This window comes from Nerophis ophidion, linkage group LG21 (genome assembly GCF_033978795.1).
Source record: "Nerophis ophidion isolate RoL-2023_Sa linkage group LG21, RoL_Noph_v1.0, whole genome shotgun sequence".
Classification (NCBI taxonomy): domain Eukaryota; kingdom Metazoa; phylum Chordata; class Actinopteri; order Syngnathiformes; family Syngnathidae; genus Nerophis; species Nerophis ophidion.
This window is the reverse complement of record NC_084631.1, coordinates 9,885,731-9,904,248: the sequence shown is the minus strand read 5'-3', so window position 1 is coordinate 9,904,248 and position 18,518 is coordinate 9,885,731. Positions and strand designations below refer to the sequence as shown.

The following is an 18,518-nucleotide window of genomic DNA, read 5'->3' as shown; positions in this document are numbered from 1 at the left end:
ACAATTTAACTCAATGTTAAAGTATTTTTTTATTGTAAAGAATAATAAATAATTTTTTATTTATTCTTTATTTTAGCTTCTGTTTTTTTTGATGAAGAATATTTGTGAAATATTTCTTCAAACTTATTATGATTAAAATTCCAAAAAAAAAAAAGGAAAATCTGTAGAATCAAATTTAAATCTTATTTCAAAGTCTTTTGAATTTCTTTTAAAATTTTTGTTCTGGAAAATCTACAAAAAATAATGATTTGTCTTTGTTAGAAATATAGCTTGGTCCAATTTGTTATATATTCTAACAAGGTGCAGATTGGATTTTAACCTATTCAAAAAATTTCATCAAAATTCTACAGTTAATCTTAATCAGGAAAAAATACTAATGATATGCCATAAATTATTTTTTTATTTTTTCAAAAAGATTCGAATTAGCTAGTTTTTCTCTTCATTTTTTTCGGTTGAATTTTCAATTTTAAAGAGTCAAAATTGAAGGTAAACTATGTTTCAAAATTTAATTTTCATTTTTTTCCCCTGTTTTCTCCTCTTTTAAACCGTTCAATTAAGTGTTTTTTTCATCATTTATTCTCTACAAAAAACCTTTCGTAAAAGGAAAAAAAATGTACGACGGAATGACAGACAGAAATACCCATTTTCTAAATACAAAGTATATATAGATTTATTCATTAAAGGTAAATTGAGCAAATTGGCTATTTCTGTCAATTTATTTAAGTGTGTATCAAACTGGTAGCCCTTCGCATTAATCAGTACCCAAGAAGTAGCTTTCGGTTTCTAAAAGGTTGGTGACCCCTGGATTAAAGCATGCATGGCAATCACAATTTAATCCTATTTAACAGTAATAATGTCATGAAAAACAAGTGTAACTTACCCCTAAAAGTGGAAGTTTGGCATAATGACGACTGGCGAGTGCAATATTGTCAACTTCTCATCCCATCTTTACCTTGATGATGCTTCATTCATTCAGCAGGTGTCATAATGAACGAGACAGCGATTCATTTTCCCTCAGCGACCGATGGGGGTGAATGTGGCGCACTGCTTGAGAAATCAGCGAGAGAGGATGAAAGAAGAAGAAGAAGAGGGGGGCTTTGCAGCGACCAATCAAATGAGCTCTAAGGAGTGCTGGGCGTGGTTATGCCTCGGTAAGCAAACCCCGCCCACACGGCTAGGTGCCTCCTCGGAGCCGCTCTGAAGTGCTTTACCGTAATAACCCGCATATCGCGCAAAAGTGCCGATTTCAACCATTAAAATACTTTCTATAGTTCAAGACTTACGGTAATTTCAAAACAGCACTGTACATTCAAATGGCGGCTACAAATTAGATGTTAAAGCCTTAAATTATGTACTTTCTCAAATTAAAACAAAAAATGATTTGAGCACCAATACATCACACGACTTTTATATTTACATTATTCCGTATGACTGCAGTATTAGTCATTTGCTTTTGAGGTCAGAACTCAGGGATGTTTGCATGTGACAGTAAAAGTGGGCGGGGCAGCGGTCATGTGCCAGCATGACAACTTATGTTTGTAAACACAACATGTTTTAATATTACTATACCTGGGATAGTGACTCCAAATTTAGAGTATTTGTATGGAGGTTCATTTGTGTTTTTATTACTAAAGATTTTTGGGGGGACACTGAATTTATGTAACTAAATTATTTTCAAGTTTTATTCTTCACAATAAAACTACTAATACCTCTACCATAACTGCTGTAACTTATTGTCTTGTAATTACTGTACATCATAGCTATTTACATTTTTGTATTTCTGATATTTAGTAGGGGTGTGGGGAAAAAATCGATTCGAATACGTTGTGCAATTCAGAATCGATTTTTTTTTTTAATCAATTCAACAAACCATTACACAGCAACACCAAAACAATGCAATCCAATTCCAAAACCAAACCTGACCCAGCAACACTCAGAACTGCAATAAACAGAGCAATTGAGAGGAGACACAAACACGACACAGAACAAATCAAAAGTAGGGAAACCAAAATGAATATTATCAACAACAGTATCAATATTAGTTATAATTTCAGCATAGCAGTGATTAAAAATCCTTCATTGACATTATCATTAGACATTTATAAAATAAAAATAAAAAAGAATAGTGTCACAGTGGCTTACACTTGCATCGCATCTCATAAGCTTGACAACACACTGTCTCCAATGTTTCAACAAAGATAAAATAAGTGATATTTTTGGTTCGTTTTATAGTTAAAACAAATTTACATTATTTCAATTGGTTGATAAAACATTGTGGGAGGAAGCCGGAGTACCCGGAGGGAACCCACGCATTCACGGGGAGAACATGCAAACTCCACACAGAAAGATCCCGAGCCTGGATTTGAACCCAGGACTGCAAGACCTTCGTATTGTGAGGCAGACGCACTAACCTGTCCAGGGTGTACCCCGCCTTCCGCCCGATTGTAGCTGAGATAGGCGCCAGCGACCCCGAACGGGAATAAGCGGCAGAAAATGGATGGATGGATGGATAAAACATTGTCCTTTACAATTATAAAAGCTTTTTTTTTTTAATCGACTACTCTGCTAGCATGTGAGCAGACTGGGGTAGATCCTGCTGAAACCCTATGTATTGAATGAATATGAAATCGTTTTGAATCCAAAAGATATCGTTTTTGAATCGAGAATCGCGTTGAATTAAAAAAAAAAATCGATATATTATCGAATCGTGACCCCAAGAATCGATATTGAATCGAATCGTGGGACACCCAAAGATTCGCAATCCCAGTCTTTAGTGTATTAGATTCTGCAACTAGTGTTTGGATCCCACTGTATGCAATATCTGAAGAGCATGGAAAAAAGCATTTCACTGTGGTGTACTCTGCATGTGACGAATAAAACTTGAACCTTGAAATATTTTGCATTTAAATTTTGAGAACTGATTGTTTTGAATTTAAAATTATGTTGACAATTTCACTGAATACAAGTGTGTTTGAAAAGTCAGTTTATCAAAACAGAGCTTTTTGATATTTAGTGTGTAAAAACTCAGTGTAAACAAATCTGTGTATGAAACAAATCAATGTATAAAAATTCAGTGCAAGAAATTTGGGCGCAGAACAAAAGTCTGTGCATAAAAATTCAGTGCAGAAAATAGCAGTTCAGAAAAATTCAGTGTGAATCAATCGGCGCAGAAAATTTCAGGACAAAAAGATTCACAGTAAATAAATTCAGCTCAGAAAAATTCAATAAGTAAAATTCAGAGTAAAAAAATTCAGTGCGGAAAAATAATGTGTAAAATTCAGGGCAAAAAAATGGGCGCAGAAAATCTCCGTGTAAAAAAATTCAGTGCAGAAAATTGCGAATCAGAAAAAATTCTTTGCAAATAAATTGGCACGGAAGAATTCAGTGTATAAAAATTCAGAACAAAAAAGTTTGAAGCAGAAAAATTCAGTTTAGAAAATTCAGAGTAAAACAATTCAACGTATAAAATTCTGAGGAAAAATTCAGAAAAATTCAGCGCAGAAACATTTGGTGTAAAATTCAGTGCAAAAAAATTTAGCTCAGAAAAATTCAGAGTAAACAAATTCAATGCAAAAAATCAGCATAAAGAAAATTGCCGCACAAGAATTCAGTGTAAAAAAAGTTTGTGGCACAAAAATCCTGTGTACTGACTGAAGCAATCGATCCTGTTTCAGAATCAAGGTTCAAGGTTCATTCTTCACATGCAGAGTACAATAAGTTAAAGGCCTACTGAAATGAAATTTTCTTATTTAAACAGGGATAGCAGGTTGTATTCTATGTGTCATACTTGATAATTTCGCGATATTGCCATATTTTTGCTGAAAGGATTTAGTAGAGAACATTGACGATAAAGTTCGCAACTTTTGGTCGCTAATAAAAAAGCCTTGCCTTTACCGGAAGTAGCAGACGATGTGCACGTGACGTCACTGGTGTGAGGGGTCCACACATTGTTTATAATCATAGCCTCCAGCAACAAGAGCTATTTGGACCGAGAAAGCGACAATTTCCCCATTAATTTGAGCGAGGATGAAAGATTCGTGGATGAGGAAAGTTAGAGTGAGCCACTAAAAAAAATTTAAAAATTAAAAGAAAAAGCGACGGCTCTGGGCGGCGGCAGTTGTACAGATGTAATTAGACACATTTACGAGGATAATTCTGGAAAATCCCTTATCTGCTTATTGTATTAATAGTATTTTAGTGAGATTAGATGAGTAAAGTCATACTTGAAAGTCGGATGGCTGCGGTGAACGCCAGTGTCTCAGAGAGAAGCCAATGGAGGAGCCAAGATCACAGATGCCTTTTTGACAGCCACAGGAGGAGGTCCCATAATCCACTGAAGTCTCCGGTAAGAGCCGACAATTTTCCCATCCAAAAACTTGCTGGTTGACGTAGAGAAACATGTTCGCTTGACCGCTCTGTGTTAAAGCTTCACAACAAAAACAAAGAAACACCGGCTGTGTCTCGGTGCTAAAGGCAGCTGCAATACACCGCTTTCCACCAACAGCATTCTACTTTGACTTCTACATTATTAATTGAACAAATTGCAAAAGATTCAGCAACACAGATGTCCAAATTACTGTGTGATTATGCGATGAAAAGAGACAACTTTTAGCCGTAAGTGGTGCTGAGCTAATACGTCCCCTCCAACCAATAACGTCACAAACACGCGTCATCATACGAGTCATCATTCTGCGACGTTTTCAACAAGAAACTTCGCGGAAAATTTAAAATTGTAATTTAGTAAACTAAACCGGCTGTATTGGAATGTGTTGCAGTGTTAATATTTCATCATTGATAGTCTTGCGGTTTGAAGCAACTAATATTTCTGCACTGATAAGGGTTTTTTTTTTTCACACAAAATTTTTTCAAACATTTTAGCAAACTGACTTTTTAAACAAACACACACATTTCATGAAATTGTAGAACAAAATCAGTTGCACAAACTCAGCATTAAAAAATATTTATATTTTGTAATAGACACAAATTAACCTTATATATTTGTATTATTAACTCATCGTCAGCTTAAACTTTTTTATAAAATGCTTTTCTTTGTTCACTTTGTCGTATACAAAGGTCCTTACCGTAATCAGAGAATGAAAATTGAAATGAAATAAAAACCATTGCACTGTCTCCTGCAATTTTATTGCAACACACACGTACAAAATAATCAGGCCTCCCAAAAAAAAGCCAGCCAGGTCCTGGGGGTAACTCGTACTGTACATTAGCGCCAATCTTCAATTATGCAAAGTATGCATATTTTATTGGATTTGTCGTGATATTCGGGGTTAGGGTTGCAAAGAACACTACTTAAAACAGACTTAATTGCAAAGTTATTGGGCGAAAAAAGGCATCAAAACACTGCAACCTATTGAAAATTCCACCGAGGTCTTTTTTTTTCAACCACAAAAAAAAAATCTGGGAAATCCTGAAAGGATGATCCAGTAACGACCTCGGCAATGTTTGCACGATCGGCAGAAAGTGGATGTAACAACAAGCTCCCTCATTGGTCCATTTGGTCTGACAGTTTGTGAGTGCACACTAAAGTTTGGGTGATTGGTCCAGCTCGTGTCGCATGAACTTTGGCACGACTAAAGCCAGGAAGGGATTCGTATGGCCCCATTCCATGATGGGTCTCGCGTGAGTGGAAGATTTTTTTTTTTTTTGCAATGCAGTCTACTGAAAACGATGGAGAGCGTTGCTCGACAAAAGCAACTGACCCTGCGGTCAAAGTGATAATTCAAGACTCTACCGACGTCTGGCGGCTAAATTGGAAAGTGCGCCCCCGCAATTTTTCACGTTTCACGTGTCAGGCAAACTGTGGGCGAATGGGGCCATCTGAGTCCCCTTCCTGCTGGAGCTTGGGCAAAGCCCGCTAGAAGCGGATTGTTCTAGCTGACGAAACACTGGGAAGAGGAAGTAACGACATCGTAACCTAAAAGGTGGACGATCAGGCGAGCAAGCGAAGCTCATTTTCTGCTAGTTCCGTCCGGCGCCTGACTGCGCCCTCAGGGAAGGACAGCGTTTGAACTTTCAGCTATGTCCATTTGTTCGCCCCCGTCCGCTTTTGGCTCCACCCCTTCCATCCTGGTCTTCGTAGCTATTTTCCACTCGTCACCGACTTGTTCCCCAATCATAATCCTGGTCTCTCTGCGCTCTGTCGTCACCTCCATCTTGTCGTCCTCGGTCTCTTTCCCTTCTTCTTCACTGTCCTCCAGTGTCTTCACCTCGTCTTTGTCCTCACCGTCCTTTTTTGTCTCTTCACACTCTACCGTCTTCTCCCCTTTTTCTTTAGGCTCCTCCTCTTGCCCGCCATCCTGTTCCTCTGCCGACGTCTGGTCATCTTCGGAATCCTCGTTGTCCTCCATTCCGAGGTCCAAACCCCGTTCGGACGGCAGAAGAATGTCCTCCAGACTCTTGAGGAGATCATGCTGGTTCTCCTGGCGGTTCTGTCCTTCCTCGACGTGGTCAACGGCGTGCTCCCGCTTGGGCAGGATGCCTGTGAGCTGGAAGGACTTTCTCCAGAGCTGGCGAAGGTCTTTCAGTTTTAACAAGGCTTCCACCACCCAGTCCAGCAAAATCCCGGTGACGTTGTCTTGCAGGTGGCACGGCGACGCCTCTTCCAGCTCTTTCGAGTTGCCGGCGATGAACTCGGTCCAACGAAAGCGCAAGAACCGCTGCAGAGCCGGCTTGAGGCACAACAGCACCGGCTGAAGGACGAAGGAACCGCCGGCGGGGATCACGGCGGGAAGAGTTCCTGATCCACTGATGTTGCCAAGAAAAACATCTCCTGTGTGTTCTTGGTGCTGGTCCAAAACCAACATGGACTTTTTGTGGTGAACTGGCCCAGAGAGATACTGAAGCCAAATCCTTTTAGTCCAGATCTTGAATGCCTCGCCAGCTGACGGGCTCTCCAAGTGTGTTTCGAGCAAAACAAAGTCCGTCAAAACCTTGTGGGCCGGCTTCCTGTTGCTCAGCACCAGGGCGGGCAACATGGTGCCGTCAGCCAGCAGGGTCAGGTACACCGTGACCACAGGCGAGGACCCGGTGAACTGCAGCGCCTCCGTGCGCTTGCTCAGTTCTGGGACGCCGGTGAAATCCAGAAAGAGGCAGAATTCGTCCACCACCGCTACAGAACCTTCTGAAAGTTCATGGACCCGGACGACTTTCTGCGTGAACGCCCTGAAAGATCGGATTTTGGCTTCCAAAGACGGCGGCAGCACCGAGCTCCCGCCGGCGTCGGAAGGGCCGAGCTTGTACCGAAGCATGAAGCGCACGGCCCAGTCGCAGGAGATCTGGAAGCTGTCGCCGAACGCGCCGTTCTTCTTTAGCACCGACGCTTTACGGAAGAGGTTGCTCTCGCTGATGGGAATCTGCTGCTCTCTCTGGCTCAGCACCCAGGCCACCATGCACGCCTCGCCTTCGCCGCACGCGTCCTCCTTTCTCGGCTTCAGACGCTTCCTGGCCTCCTTCAGCCAGGAACGGATAAGCTGCGGCTCGGTGGAGAAGACGCACGAAGCTCGGCGAAGTCCGCCACACAAAGCCAGCAGGGCCACCTGCAGCTGCTGAGGCGAGAGGAAGTCCGTCTGCTCGTCGGGGATGGACGCCGCCGACTGCTTGCTGTTGTCTTCCGGACATGGAGACGGCGATGGAGAGGCGGGCTTTTCCTCCTTCATAGATGTGTTTTCCTCGAGCTCGTCCACTCCCTCGTCTTCAGAGAAGTCCTCCACAGGGGCCATGTGGTCCTGCACCTCGGCAGCCTCGACCTCTCCGCTGCAGCACAGAAACGACGTCAGAAAGTGTCAGCAGGTACCGAGATGGCACACCAACAGTTGGACAAGCTTCAATTACCTTTGTGCGTTCTTGAGGAAACCCACTTTTGTCGAGCCTGTTGAGAATAAAAAGCTTTCAGCAGCAATTGGATCTTTAGATTCCATACTGCTATCAGTTTGATATCAGCAAAAAGGCAACTGTGGGGTTGTATGGGCTTGTGTTTTTTTTTTTGGTCCCCAAACTGAGCACCCCCTTCCCCCTAGGAACTTACAGTAAATTCCGGACTATAAGCCGCTACCTTTTTCCTACACTTTGAACCCCAGGGCTTGTAAAACGGTGTGGCAAATTTATGGATTTTTTTCCACTAATGCCCATTATGTTTTGAGGAGGACTGAAATAATGTGTTATTGTTTGTGCTATGGCGACATATTTCGGATGAGTTCGCTTACTGCAGGGGTCACCAACGCGGTGCCCGCGGGCACCAGGTAGCCCGTAAGGACCAGATGAGTCGCCCGCTGGCCTGTTCTAAAAATAGCTCAAATAGCAGCACTTACCAGTGAGCTGCCTCTATTTTTTTAATTTTATTTATTTACTAACAAGCTGGTCTCGCTTTGCTCGACATTTTTAATTCTAAGAGAGACAAAACTCAAATATAATTTTAAAATCCAAGAAAATATTTTAAAGACTTGGTCTTCACTTGTTTAAATAAATTCATTTTTTTTTTTTTACTTTGCTCCTTAGAACTTTCAGAAAGAAAATTTTAGAGAAAAAATACAACCTTAAAAATGATTTTAGGATTTTTAAACATATATACCTTTTTACCTTTTAAATTCCTTCCTCTTCTTTCCTGAGTATTTAACTCAATGTTCAAGTATTTTTTTTTTGTTATTTTAAAGAATAATAAGTACATTTTAATTCTTCATTTTAGCTTCTGTTTTTTTGACGAAGAATATTTGTGAAATATTTCTTCAAACTTATTATGATTAAAATTCAAAAAAATGTTCTGGCAAATCTAGAAAATCTGTAGAATCAAATTTAAATCTTATTTCAAAGTGTTTTGAATTTCTTTTAAATTTTTGTTCTGGAAAATCTAGAAGAAATAATGATTTGTCTTTGTTTGAAATATAGCTTGGTCCAATGTGTTATATAATCTAACAAAGTGCAGATTGAATTTTAACCTATTTAAAACATGTCATCAAAATTTTAAAATTAATCTTAATCAGGAAAAATTACTAATGATGTTCCATAAATTCTTTTTTTAGTTTTTTCAAAAAGATTCGAAATAGCTAGTTTTTCTCTTCATTTTTTTCGGTTGAATTTTGAATTTTAAAGAGTCGAAATTGAAAATAAAGTTTGTTTCAAAATTTAATTTTCATTTTTTTTCGTGTTTTCTCCTCTTTTAAACCGTTCTATTAAGTGTTTCTTTCATCATTTATTTCATACAAAAAAACTTTCGTAAAAGGAAAAAAAATGTACGACGGAATGACAGACAGAAATACCTATTTTTTCATTTGTTTATTTATTAAAGGTAAATTGAGCAAATTGGCTATTTCTGGCAATGTATTTAAGTGTGTATCAAACTGGTAACCCTTCGCATTAATCAGTACCCAAGAAGTAGCTCATGGTTTCAAAAAGTTTGGTGACCCCTGGCTTACTGCATGTGCTGCAGGTTGAAAATGTACTTCCTGTTTTAATGCCTTCAATCAGGAATAAAGCCGTCCGTAGCGGACCAGCTCAAAATAATTTCTTAATTAATCTCTCCAAGCAACGTTTGCAAGTTTTACAATACAACTAAAACTATTCTTACTTACTAAACGGTCCCATGTGTGATGTCTGTAGGAGTGTTTTCATGCATATTTGTACATGCTATCGCAATGTAATCAAGCTAGTGTTGTTAGCATTAGCTAATATGCTAACACTACGTGTGTGTGATATAATGTGCGATACAAGCAGTGTTGCAGCGTGTTTGCTTGTGTGTGATCATGTGCGACACAAATAGCCCAGCAGCGTGTTTACTTGTGGGAGATAACGTGCAATACAAGCAGTCCTGCCGCGTGTTTACTTTTGTGTGAGATCATGTGCGATACAAGCAGTGTTGCAGCGTGTTTACTTGTGTGTGATATGATGTGCGATACAAGCAGTGCTGCAGCGTGTTTGCCTATTTGTGATATCACGTGTGATACAAGCAGTCCTGCAGCATGTTTACTTGTGTGTGATATCATGTGTGATACAAGCACTGCTGCAGCATGTTTACTTGTGTGTGATATCATGTGTGATACAAGCACTGCTGCAGCGTGTTTACTTGTGTGTGATATAATATGCGATACAAGCAGTCCTGCCACCCGTTTTTAATTTGTGCAAATCTGGACAGCCAATTAACATTGAAATTTTCTCCAATAAGCATACAATTACTTCTATTTTAGTCAAGTCATTTGCAAAAAAAGTAAACATGCTTGGCTATAGGCTATTGGGAGCTAGCGGCTACGCAACAGCTAGGCACACAATAGCACACAAGCTAGACATACAGGTAAAACTCAAAATGTAAATATTGTGCAAAGGTTTGTTTATTCCAGTAATTATATTTACAAGGCGAAACCAATATATGACAAACTTATAACATGCAACTCAAGAGATTTCAAGCTTTCTTGTTAGAGATTTAGCACCGATATTTGGCATTTTGACACGTATCGATAGTAGGGCTGCGAGATATTGAGAAAAAAACCTAATCGTGATTTTTTTCGTCCAAAAACGTGAGTCGATTTGCCATGTTTATACTATATATATATTATTGTTTATTTTATGTTATTTTAAATGCATACAAGTGTCACCAGGTAGCCCGTAAGGACCAGATGAGTCGCCCGCTGGCCTGTTCTAAAAAAAGCTCAAATAGCAGCACTTACCAGTGATCTGCCTCTATTTTGTTTAAATTTTATTTATTTACTAGCAAGCTGGTCTCGCTTTGCTCGACATTTTTAATTCTAAGAGAGACAAAACTCAAATAGAGTTTGAAAATCCAAGAAAATATTTTAAAGACTTGGTCTTCGCATGTTAAATAAAGTCATTTATTTTTTTACTTTGCTTCTTATAACTTTCAGAAAGACAATTTTAGAGAAAAATACAACTTTAAAAATGATTTTAGGATTTTCAAACACATATATACATTTTTACCTTTTAAATTCCTTCCTCTTCTTTCCTGACAATTTAAATCAATGTTCAAGTATTTTTTTTTTATTGTAAACAATAATAAGTACATTTTAATTTAATTATCCATTTAGCTTCTTCAAACTTATGATTAAAATTCAAAAAAAATATTCGGCAAATCTAGATAATCTGTAGAATCAAATTTAAATCTTATTTCAAAGTCTTTTGAATTTCTTTTAAAAATTTTGTTCTGGAAATTCTAGACGAAATAATGATTTGTGCTTGTTAGAAATATAGCTTGGTCCAATTTTATATATTATAACAAAGTGCAGATTGGATTTTAACCTATTTAAAACATGTCATCAAAATTCTAAAATTAATCTTAATCAGGAAAAATTACTAATGTTCCATAAATTCTTTTTTTTTTTTCAAAAATATTTGAATTAGCTAGTTTTTCTCTTTATTTTTTTCAGTTGAATTTTTAATTTTAAAGAGTCGAAATTGAAGATAAACTATGTTTCAAAATTTTATTTTAATTTTTTTCGTGTTTTCTCCTCTTTTAAGCCGTTCAATTAAGTGTTTTTTTCATAATTTATTCTCTACAAAAAACCTTCCGTAAAAGGAAAAAAAAATGTAGGACGGAATGACAGACAGAAATACCCATTTTTTAAATAATTATAGATTTATTTATTAAAGGTAAATTAAGCAAATTGGCTATTTCTGGCAATTTCTTTAAGTGTGTATCAAACTGGTAGCCCTTCGCATTAATCAGTACCCAAGAAGTAGCTCTTTTAAAAAGGTTGGTGACCCCTGATTTAGACTGTCAACATTCATTTCTCAATGTGCCATAGATTAAAGGAATATGCAATAATTGACTTTCAATAATATTTGTCTTTTTGCAGACGGACTCAGAGCTTTTGTCTACATAATGCTCTTAAACTGAAGAAAACACCCATAAAAACTATACAGTGATTATAATGTAATCACACTATATAATAGTAATGCTAGTAACCATTTAAAAGCATATAAACTTCTATTTCTCATTACTGTAGAATTGTTTACCATTCTACCGTAATTGGAAGGTGAATTACGTCTTTAAAATAAATAATTCAACAAATAAAACAATAAAATGGACTCATTTCTGTAGGCAGAAATTTTACCAAAATGTTTTTTTCTGTTGCCATCACTTGATAACTTGATGGAATATAAAGACAATATAACATACATCCATAAACCTGGATGCATATGAAAAAGTGCAATTTATTGATCTGTACAGTAATCTATTTATTTATATCTGCACCTTATTGCTTTTTTATCCTGCACTACCATGAGCTAATGCAACAAAATTTCGTTCTTATCTGTACTGTAAAGTTCAAATTTGAATGACAATAAAAAGGAAGTCTAAGTCTAAGTTTTGATCACGGCACTTTTTGGGGGGAATTTTGCCAATCATTCAGAATTAGTATGAAAGACATGACAACAGATGTATTTTTTAAAAATGCATTCTAACTCGTAAATAAACGTAAATAAAGTCAATTTGCAATGGAGCCAATGGGAGGTCCTTTAATTTGCTCTTAAAACCCAATAAATAGCCATTCAAAAAATGCCAACATTACTAAATCTACATTTTGTGACTTGAATATTAACACGTATTAGTGATATCGTTATAAGTGCTGACGCAGACAAACTATTCATAGCGGCGACGTGATCACTACTGTGTGTCCCTATGGATAAATCAGGGGTGTCAAACATACAGCCCCCGGGTCGTATCAGGTCCGCGAACATGTTTAATCCGGCCTACAAGATAAGTTTTCTAGGTATAAAAATGACCTGCAATTTTTTTAATTTAAAAAAAACTGCTGTTCTATGTTGCAATAGTAATTCAAGTGTAACCCACGTCACACATGACACTGTTTAAGGATGACGTGTCAGCTGACTTTAAGCGTCCTCTGGATTGGCTGCCGCTACTCCACTCAGCGCAGGTGCAGGCAATCAGCTGCTCCTAATGTGGCTGGCAGCAGACTGATGCAGTAGCGACACACAATACCTTCTTTCATTGTAAATTATCCACTCAACCGATAAAATAACGAAACGGTAGTACGCAAATAATTAAGTCAACAATACTATCATCCTTTCGTGCAGCGCTCGTAATTGGTTAACGACACGATGCGCATCCTGAACTCCGTTGTAAAAATGTATCTTTCTATATTGGTTGTTTCTTATACTTTTTCATCCTTAAATCTATTATGTTCACATTGGATACGTTTGTAGTTATGTTACCTTGATTTCGGCTATGGTGTCATTTTGATTGTGGTTGTGGTTTGTGTAGCCCTTTGAGACACTAGTGATTTAGGGCTATATAAGTAAACATTGATTGATTGATTGATTGATAATTGTTTAGTTTATATGATAAAATAAAATATTTGAATGAGGATAAATGGCCGTTGCGGATGTCACCATGCAATGCGGCAGTTTAACGACACTCGTTTTTAATGGTGAACTGCCAACATGAGAATGCTGAACAGGAAACACTTAAGGTTTAATGGCCCTTTAAATACACTGAGACAAAGTCTAAGTTCATTGTGTTCTTCATGGAGTTTTTGAAATCGCACCAATTTTTATCTCAACTCAGAACTTGAGTTGTTTTCCCAAAAGGATTATTTGTAATGGGTACATTTTCAGAAGGAGCTTGTTCTACTTTTGGCCAAAGTAAGACCAAGAAAACAATCTTAAACAGTATTTGTTTTTAAGTTACTATGCCATGATTTTACCAGTCCGGCCGGCGTGGGAAAATATTTTCCTCCATGTGGCCCCTGAGCTAAAATGAGTTTGACACCCCTGCTTTACATCATCGGGTAGTCTGCTGCTTTCCTCGCCTCCCTGCTCCTAGTAAGTTTATTGTAGATCATAAATAATGCCTTTCACCTGGATAGTAGATGGCTGAGGATGTAATCCAACAAGTTGGTACACTTTGACAGCCAATTTAAACCCGGAAATGGCGGTAAAACACAAAAAGCAATTGGCTCCATCCCGTTTTCTTTGCAAGGATTACAAGACATTCTTTATCTAAATGGGTATATATGGAAATCCTAGCAGTCGGAATTCTAATGACAACAGACCTCGTACAGTAAGTGATGTTTTATCATGATTGTTGGCTATCATGAAGTCTACAGTGAGTAATTATGTGAAGAAAAAAAAAAGCAAACAATGCGTTTTTTAAATTAATGCTTAAAATTATCAAAATAAGTAAATATTAAATGTTGTTATAAATGTCAATAAATTACATAAATACTTAAATCATGTGTATAAAACCTCAATGGAGGTGTTTGGATGTTTTCTTAAAGGCCTACTGAAACCCACTACTACCGAGCACGCAGTCTGATAGTTTATATATCAATGATGAAATATTAACATTGCAACACATGCCAATACGGTCTGTTTAGTTTACTAAATTACAATTTTAAATTTCCCGCGGAGTTTCTTGTTGAAAACGTCGCAGAATGATGACGCGTATGATGATGTGTGTTTGTGACGTTATTGGTTGGAGGGGACATATTAGCTCAGCACCACTTACGGCTAAATGTCGTCTTTTTTAATCGCATAATTACACAGTAATTTGGACATCTGTGTTGGTGAATATTTTGCAATTTGTTCAGTTAATAATGGAGACTATAAAGAAGAATGCTGTTGGTGGAAAGCGGTGGATTGCAGCTGCCTTTAGCACTGAAACACAGCCGGTGTTTCTTTGTTGTGAAGCTTTAACACAGAGCGGTCAAGCGAACATGTTTCTCTAAATCAACCAGCATGTTTTTGGATGGGAAAATTGTGATATTAAGTCGGCTCTTACCGGAGACTTCAGCGGGTTATGCGTCCTCCTGCAGTATATGTAAAAAAAGCCAACTGTGAGCTTAGCTCCTCGGCTTCTCTGAGACACTGGCGTGTTCACCGCAGCCCTCCGACTTTGAGGTATGTCTTTACAATCTCACTAAAACACTATTAAAACAATAAGCAGATAAGGGATCTTCCAGAATTATCCTAGTAAATGTGTCTAATTACATCTGAAACGCTCACACTGCCGCCGCCCGGAGCCGTCGCTTTTTTTTTTTTTTTCTAGTCCTTCACTATCAATATCCTCATCCACAAATCTTTCATCCTCGCTCAAATTAACGGGGAAATTGTTGCTTTCTCGGTCCGAATTGCTCTTACTGCTGGTGGCTCACATTATAAACAATGTGAGGATGTGAGGAGCCTTCACACCGGTGACGTCACGCACAAATACTTCCGGTACAGGCAAGGCTTTTTAATTAGCGACCAAAAGTTGCGAACTTTATCGTCGATGTTCTCTACTAAATCCTTTCAGCAAAAATATGGCAATATCGCGAAATGATCAAGTATGACACATAGAATGGACCTGCTATCCCCGTTTAAATAAGAAAATCTAATTTCAGTAGGCCTTTAAGAGATTTATAGGCAGAATATTTTTTCGCATTTATTTAATATTTAGAATTCATCCATCGTCATGTCTGTCATTGTGATTGAGAACAATAGGCAAAATTCCCCCAAAATGCAGTTCTCCTTTAAGATGGCCTTGAGGAGAGCAGAGACTTACCCTTGTTGATGGGCGACAGCCCGTGAAACTCCCAGAAGCATCGAGGCTGCTTGCACAGGTTGATCCGACACACCACACAGCCATAGACACTCTCGTGGTGAATGTTCTTAATGTTGCAGTTGTGGCACCTCTTTGAGGCAGAACCGATTTTGGCCAGCCGGTGCCGCTGGATGGTCTTATCCGTGCCCTCTGCCTTGGGCAGATGCCAGCTCGCGGCCCAGGAGGACCTCCGCGCACAATTGGCGAGCTGGCAGCCGAGCTGCTTTCGGAAATTGACTTGCATGAAGAGCCCGTTGTGCACCCAGGCCGGCGGGGTCTCTTTGCGGCTCTCGCGCAACACAATAAACGCGTTGACCACGCTCAGGTTGACCAAGAACCAGAAGAGACTACGCCAGTGGCGGTCCTGCAGGATGCCACCGAGGGGGTTGCAGGCAAGTAGCTGCTTGCAAATGTCCACCCCCCTCATGTTCTCTTGCAGGAGACGGAAGGCCATGGGTCGATTCATGGGCTCCAAGCCGCCTACTTTGGTCTGAGACCGTCTCCACACGGTGTCCGCTTTGCCCGCATCGGCATTGGTAGACAGGCAGCCCATTTCCTTGGTGTCCTTCCAGCGCGTGGCTAGCAAGGGGCCGAGACTCCTTTGCAAGAAGTCTCCCGGTTTGTCCAGACGGCCGTCCTCCCACAGCCCTTTGGGAAGGATGTGGCTGAGGGGCGGGAAAGAGCTGGATGTGTAGATGCCGCGCTCCAAAAGCTTCTGCACGAGCGGGACTGATGTGAGCGAGTTGGCCAAGTAGAGCTGATGGTGTTTGTCCTCCAGACCCTTGACCAGCTCCATCACTACGGTGAAGCCCGCTTCTTGTTTCAACTTCTCGCCCGTTTGGATGAAGAAGTGGTGGCAGTAGCCGGACTTAGAGTCACACAGCAGCCACACCTGAGGCTGGCTTTTGGAGTCCCCTGTGCCGAGGACTCCGTCTCCCTCCAGACGGGGTAGCAGAGCCCTGTCAATGCTCAGGCAGCAATTTGGCCGGTAAGCATCCCACATGGACCCGCCTAAAACGTCCAGCATCGGCCTGAAGATGTGCAGCGAGTCGTTTGGGTTGCCGGTGCGGCGATGCTCGTCCGTAGTGAAGCTTCCCATTCGAATGTTGGACGCCAATTGCTTGAAGCGCGCGAGGGTCATCGTGTGTTGGAACGTGCGGCTGTTGTCGTGGTCATTGCACGACCAGTACTGCGCCAGCTCGGGAAGGTTCTGAATCCCCATGAGGATGCACAGACCAATGAAACCTTTTATCTCATGTGGGGTCGCCGGGATCCAGTCTGGGCATCCGGAGCCCAGGTACTGGCAGGTCTTCGCATGGGCGTTGGTCTCCGTGGCGATCAGTTCTACAAGGGCCGCGGGGAACATCAGGTTGAAGAAATCGATGGCATCGCTGTTCTGCTCCAGGGGGTGGTGAGGTCCACTGGCCTGTTTGAACGGGAGCACGCAGGACTTCCTGCTTGAGTTTTCTAAAGGCTGTTTCCAACAATCGACCGACCTCCAGTCCTCACTTTGGACAGGGTCCACCCCCTCAGCCGACTTTGGAGCCTCTTCATCTGAATACAGCTGGATATCCGATTCAATGTAGACTGGAAAGAAGAAAAAAATTTCCTTTGAGAAATATGTGTTAGCAAAACAATAACTTAAGTAACTGTTGGGAGCGTTCTTACACCAATTTATTACTAAACATGAACTGAAACAATGTAAAGAACATAAACAAAGTGAACGTGTACACTAATGATCGACCAATTATTTGACATTTATCTGTATCAGCCTGTTTTTTTTTAACAACTACAGCAGCAGACAATATATACTTAAATGATACTATTATTTAGCATAAAAACTTTAAAAAATAGTCAAGTAGATAATAATAACCACTGTTCAAGCACAGACCCGTTTCACCCTTTAATTAGCGTTTTATCCATCTATACAAATTGGATCAAACTAGAGTAAAATTTTTGCCCATCCGTATAGCATGTTTAAAATAAACCTAAACCATAACCAAATGGACAAGTGACTGAGGCAGAAGTTTCACCAATCACTTACAGCTGTGTGTGTGTGTGTGTGTGTGTGTGTGTGTGTGTGTGTGTGCTTCCTTTCTGCGCCACGTACAGAAGGCCGTGAGCCAAGTCTTCCATCACGGAAGAAAACAAGGTCTTAATTGGAGGAACTGGTCAGGAAATTACGTCTTTTTCAGCAACATAAAACTTAACACAAACTACACCGTGCGCCAGTAACTACGATATTGAACAACAAATCAATGATTGAAGTGACAAACTAGCCATCCAAACAATACCCCGTTTGTTGAAATGAACATACAGCCATGGAAGCACATTCAGTCCATTTATTAAGCAGAGGTACACAAACCAGTGAAAGATTTAAAAGAGCTGCCGGCCTATGTGCAGATACTTAAAAAAAAAAAAAAACCAGCAAATACGCTTCCGTTATTGTTTATGCTACGGCACCATCTTTTGGACGCGTTCACTGTCTGTCTGTGCCGTAGTGCAATGAGTTCCCGGCGAGCAGACGAAAGCTGTCTTTAATCCTACCAAGCAGAAGGCTTGTAAAACTCCACTGTGTAGGATGGGAAGCAACATGAAGGTGTTTTGTTTCTTTCATGTATTTTAATCAACAGAAAGATATTGTCTTGAACCGAGAACTACAAAGCGAAGAGGAAGCAGGGCCCGACTCCCCTCTAAGTACCTTTTCTGTGAACTGTTTTACAACCTTTTCTTGTGAACTGTTTTGTAATCAAAGGCAATGGCTGTTAACGACCATCGTACCTTTAGAAACAGCTGTTGCCATGTAATCAGGGAAAGTCCAAATAAAAGACGAGACGTACAATGTTTTGTCAGAGCGTAATGACACTGTACAAAGGGTACAGATGTACACGTTTCTCCTCACTGAGCCAAATTCAATTCTGTCTCTGTTTGATTCTTTGCTTCTTGTCTTGTTTAATAG

General features: G+C 39.7%; 2 protein-coding genes across 5 annotated transcripts in view; both read right to left on the bottom strand.

Moving 5' to 3' along the window:
* Window positions 1-1,019, bottom strand: part of selenbp1 (selenium binding protein 1) — a 42,961-nt gene extending 41,942 nt beyond the window's left edge. The window contains exon 1 of one of the 2 annotated variants that reach the window (XM_061881866.1): window positions 881-1,019. The gene's annotated coding sequence lies outside the window, so the exon portion shown is untranslated. The remainder of the gene's footprint in view (window positions 1-880) is intronic. The other variant, XM_061881864.1, reaches the window with a different exon arrangement.
* A 4,101-nt stretch (window positions 1,020-5,120) lies between these two features.
* The window catches only part of pogzb (pogo transposable element derived with ZNF domain b), a 35,419-nt gene continuing 22,021 nt past the window's right edge, over window positions 5,121-18,518 (bottom strand). For all 3 annotated transcript variants that reach the window (XM_061881861.1, XM_061881863.1, XM_061881862.1), the window contains exons 16-18: window positions 15,521-17,146; window positions 7,849-7,885; window positions 5,121-7,770 (exon numbers count right to left, since the gene is read on the bottom strand). In XM_061881861.1, coding sequence (XP_061737845.1) covers window positions 6,006-7,770; window positions 7,849-7,885; window positions 15,521-17,146 — 3,428 coding nt within the window. In that variant the 3' untranslated portion in view covers window positions 5,121-6,005. The remainder of the gene's footprint in view (window positions 7,771-7,848; window positions 7,886-15,520; window positions 17,147-18,518) is intronic.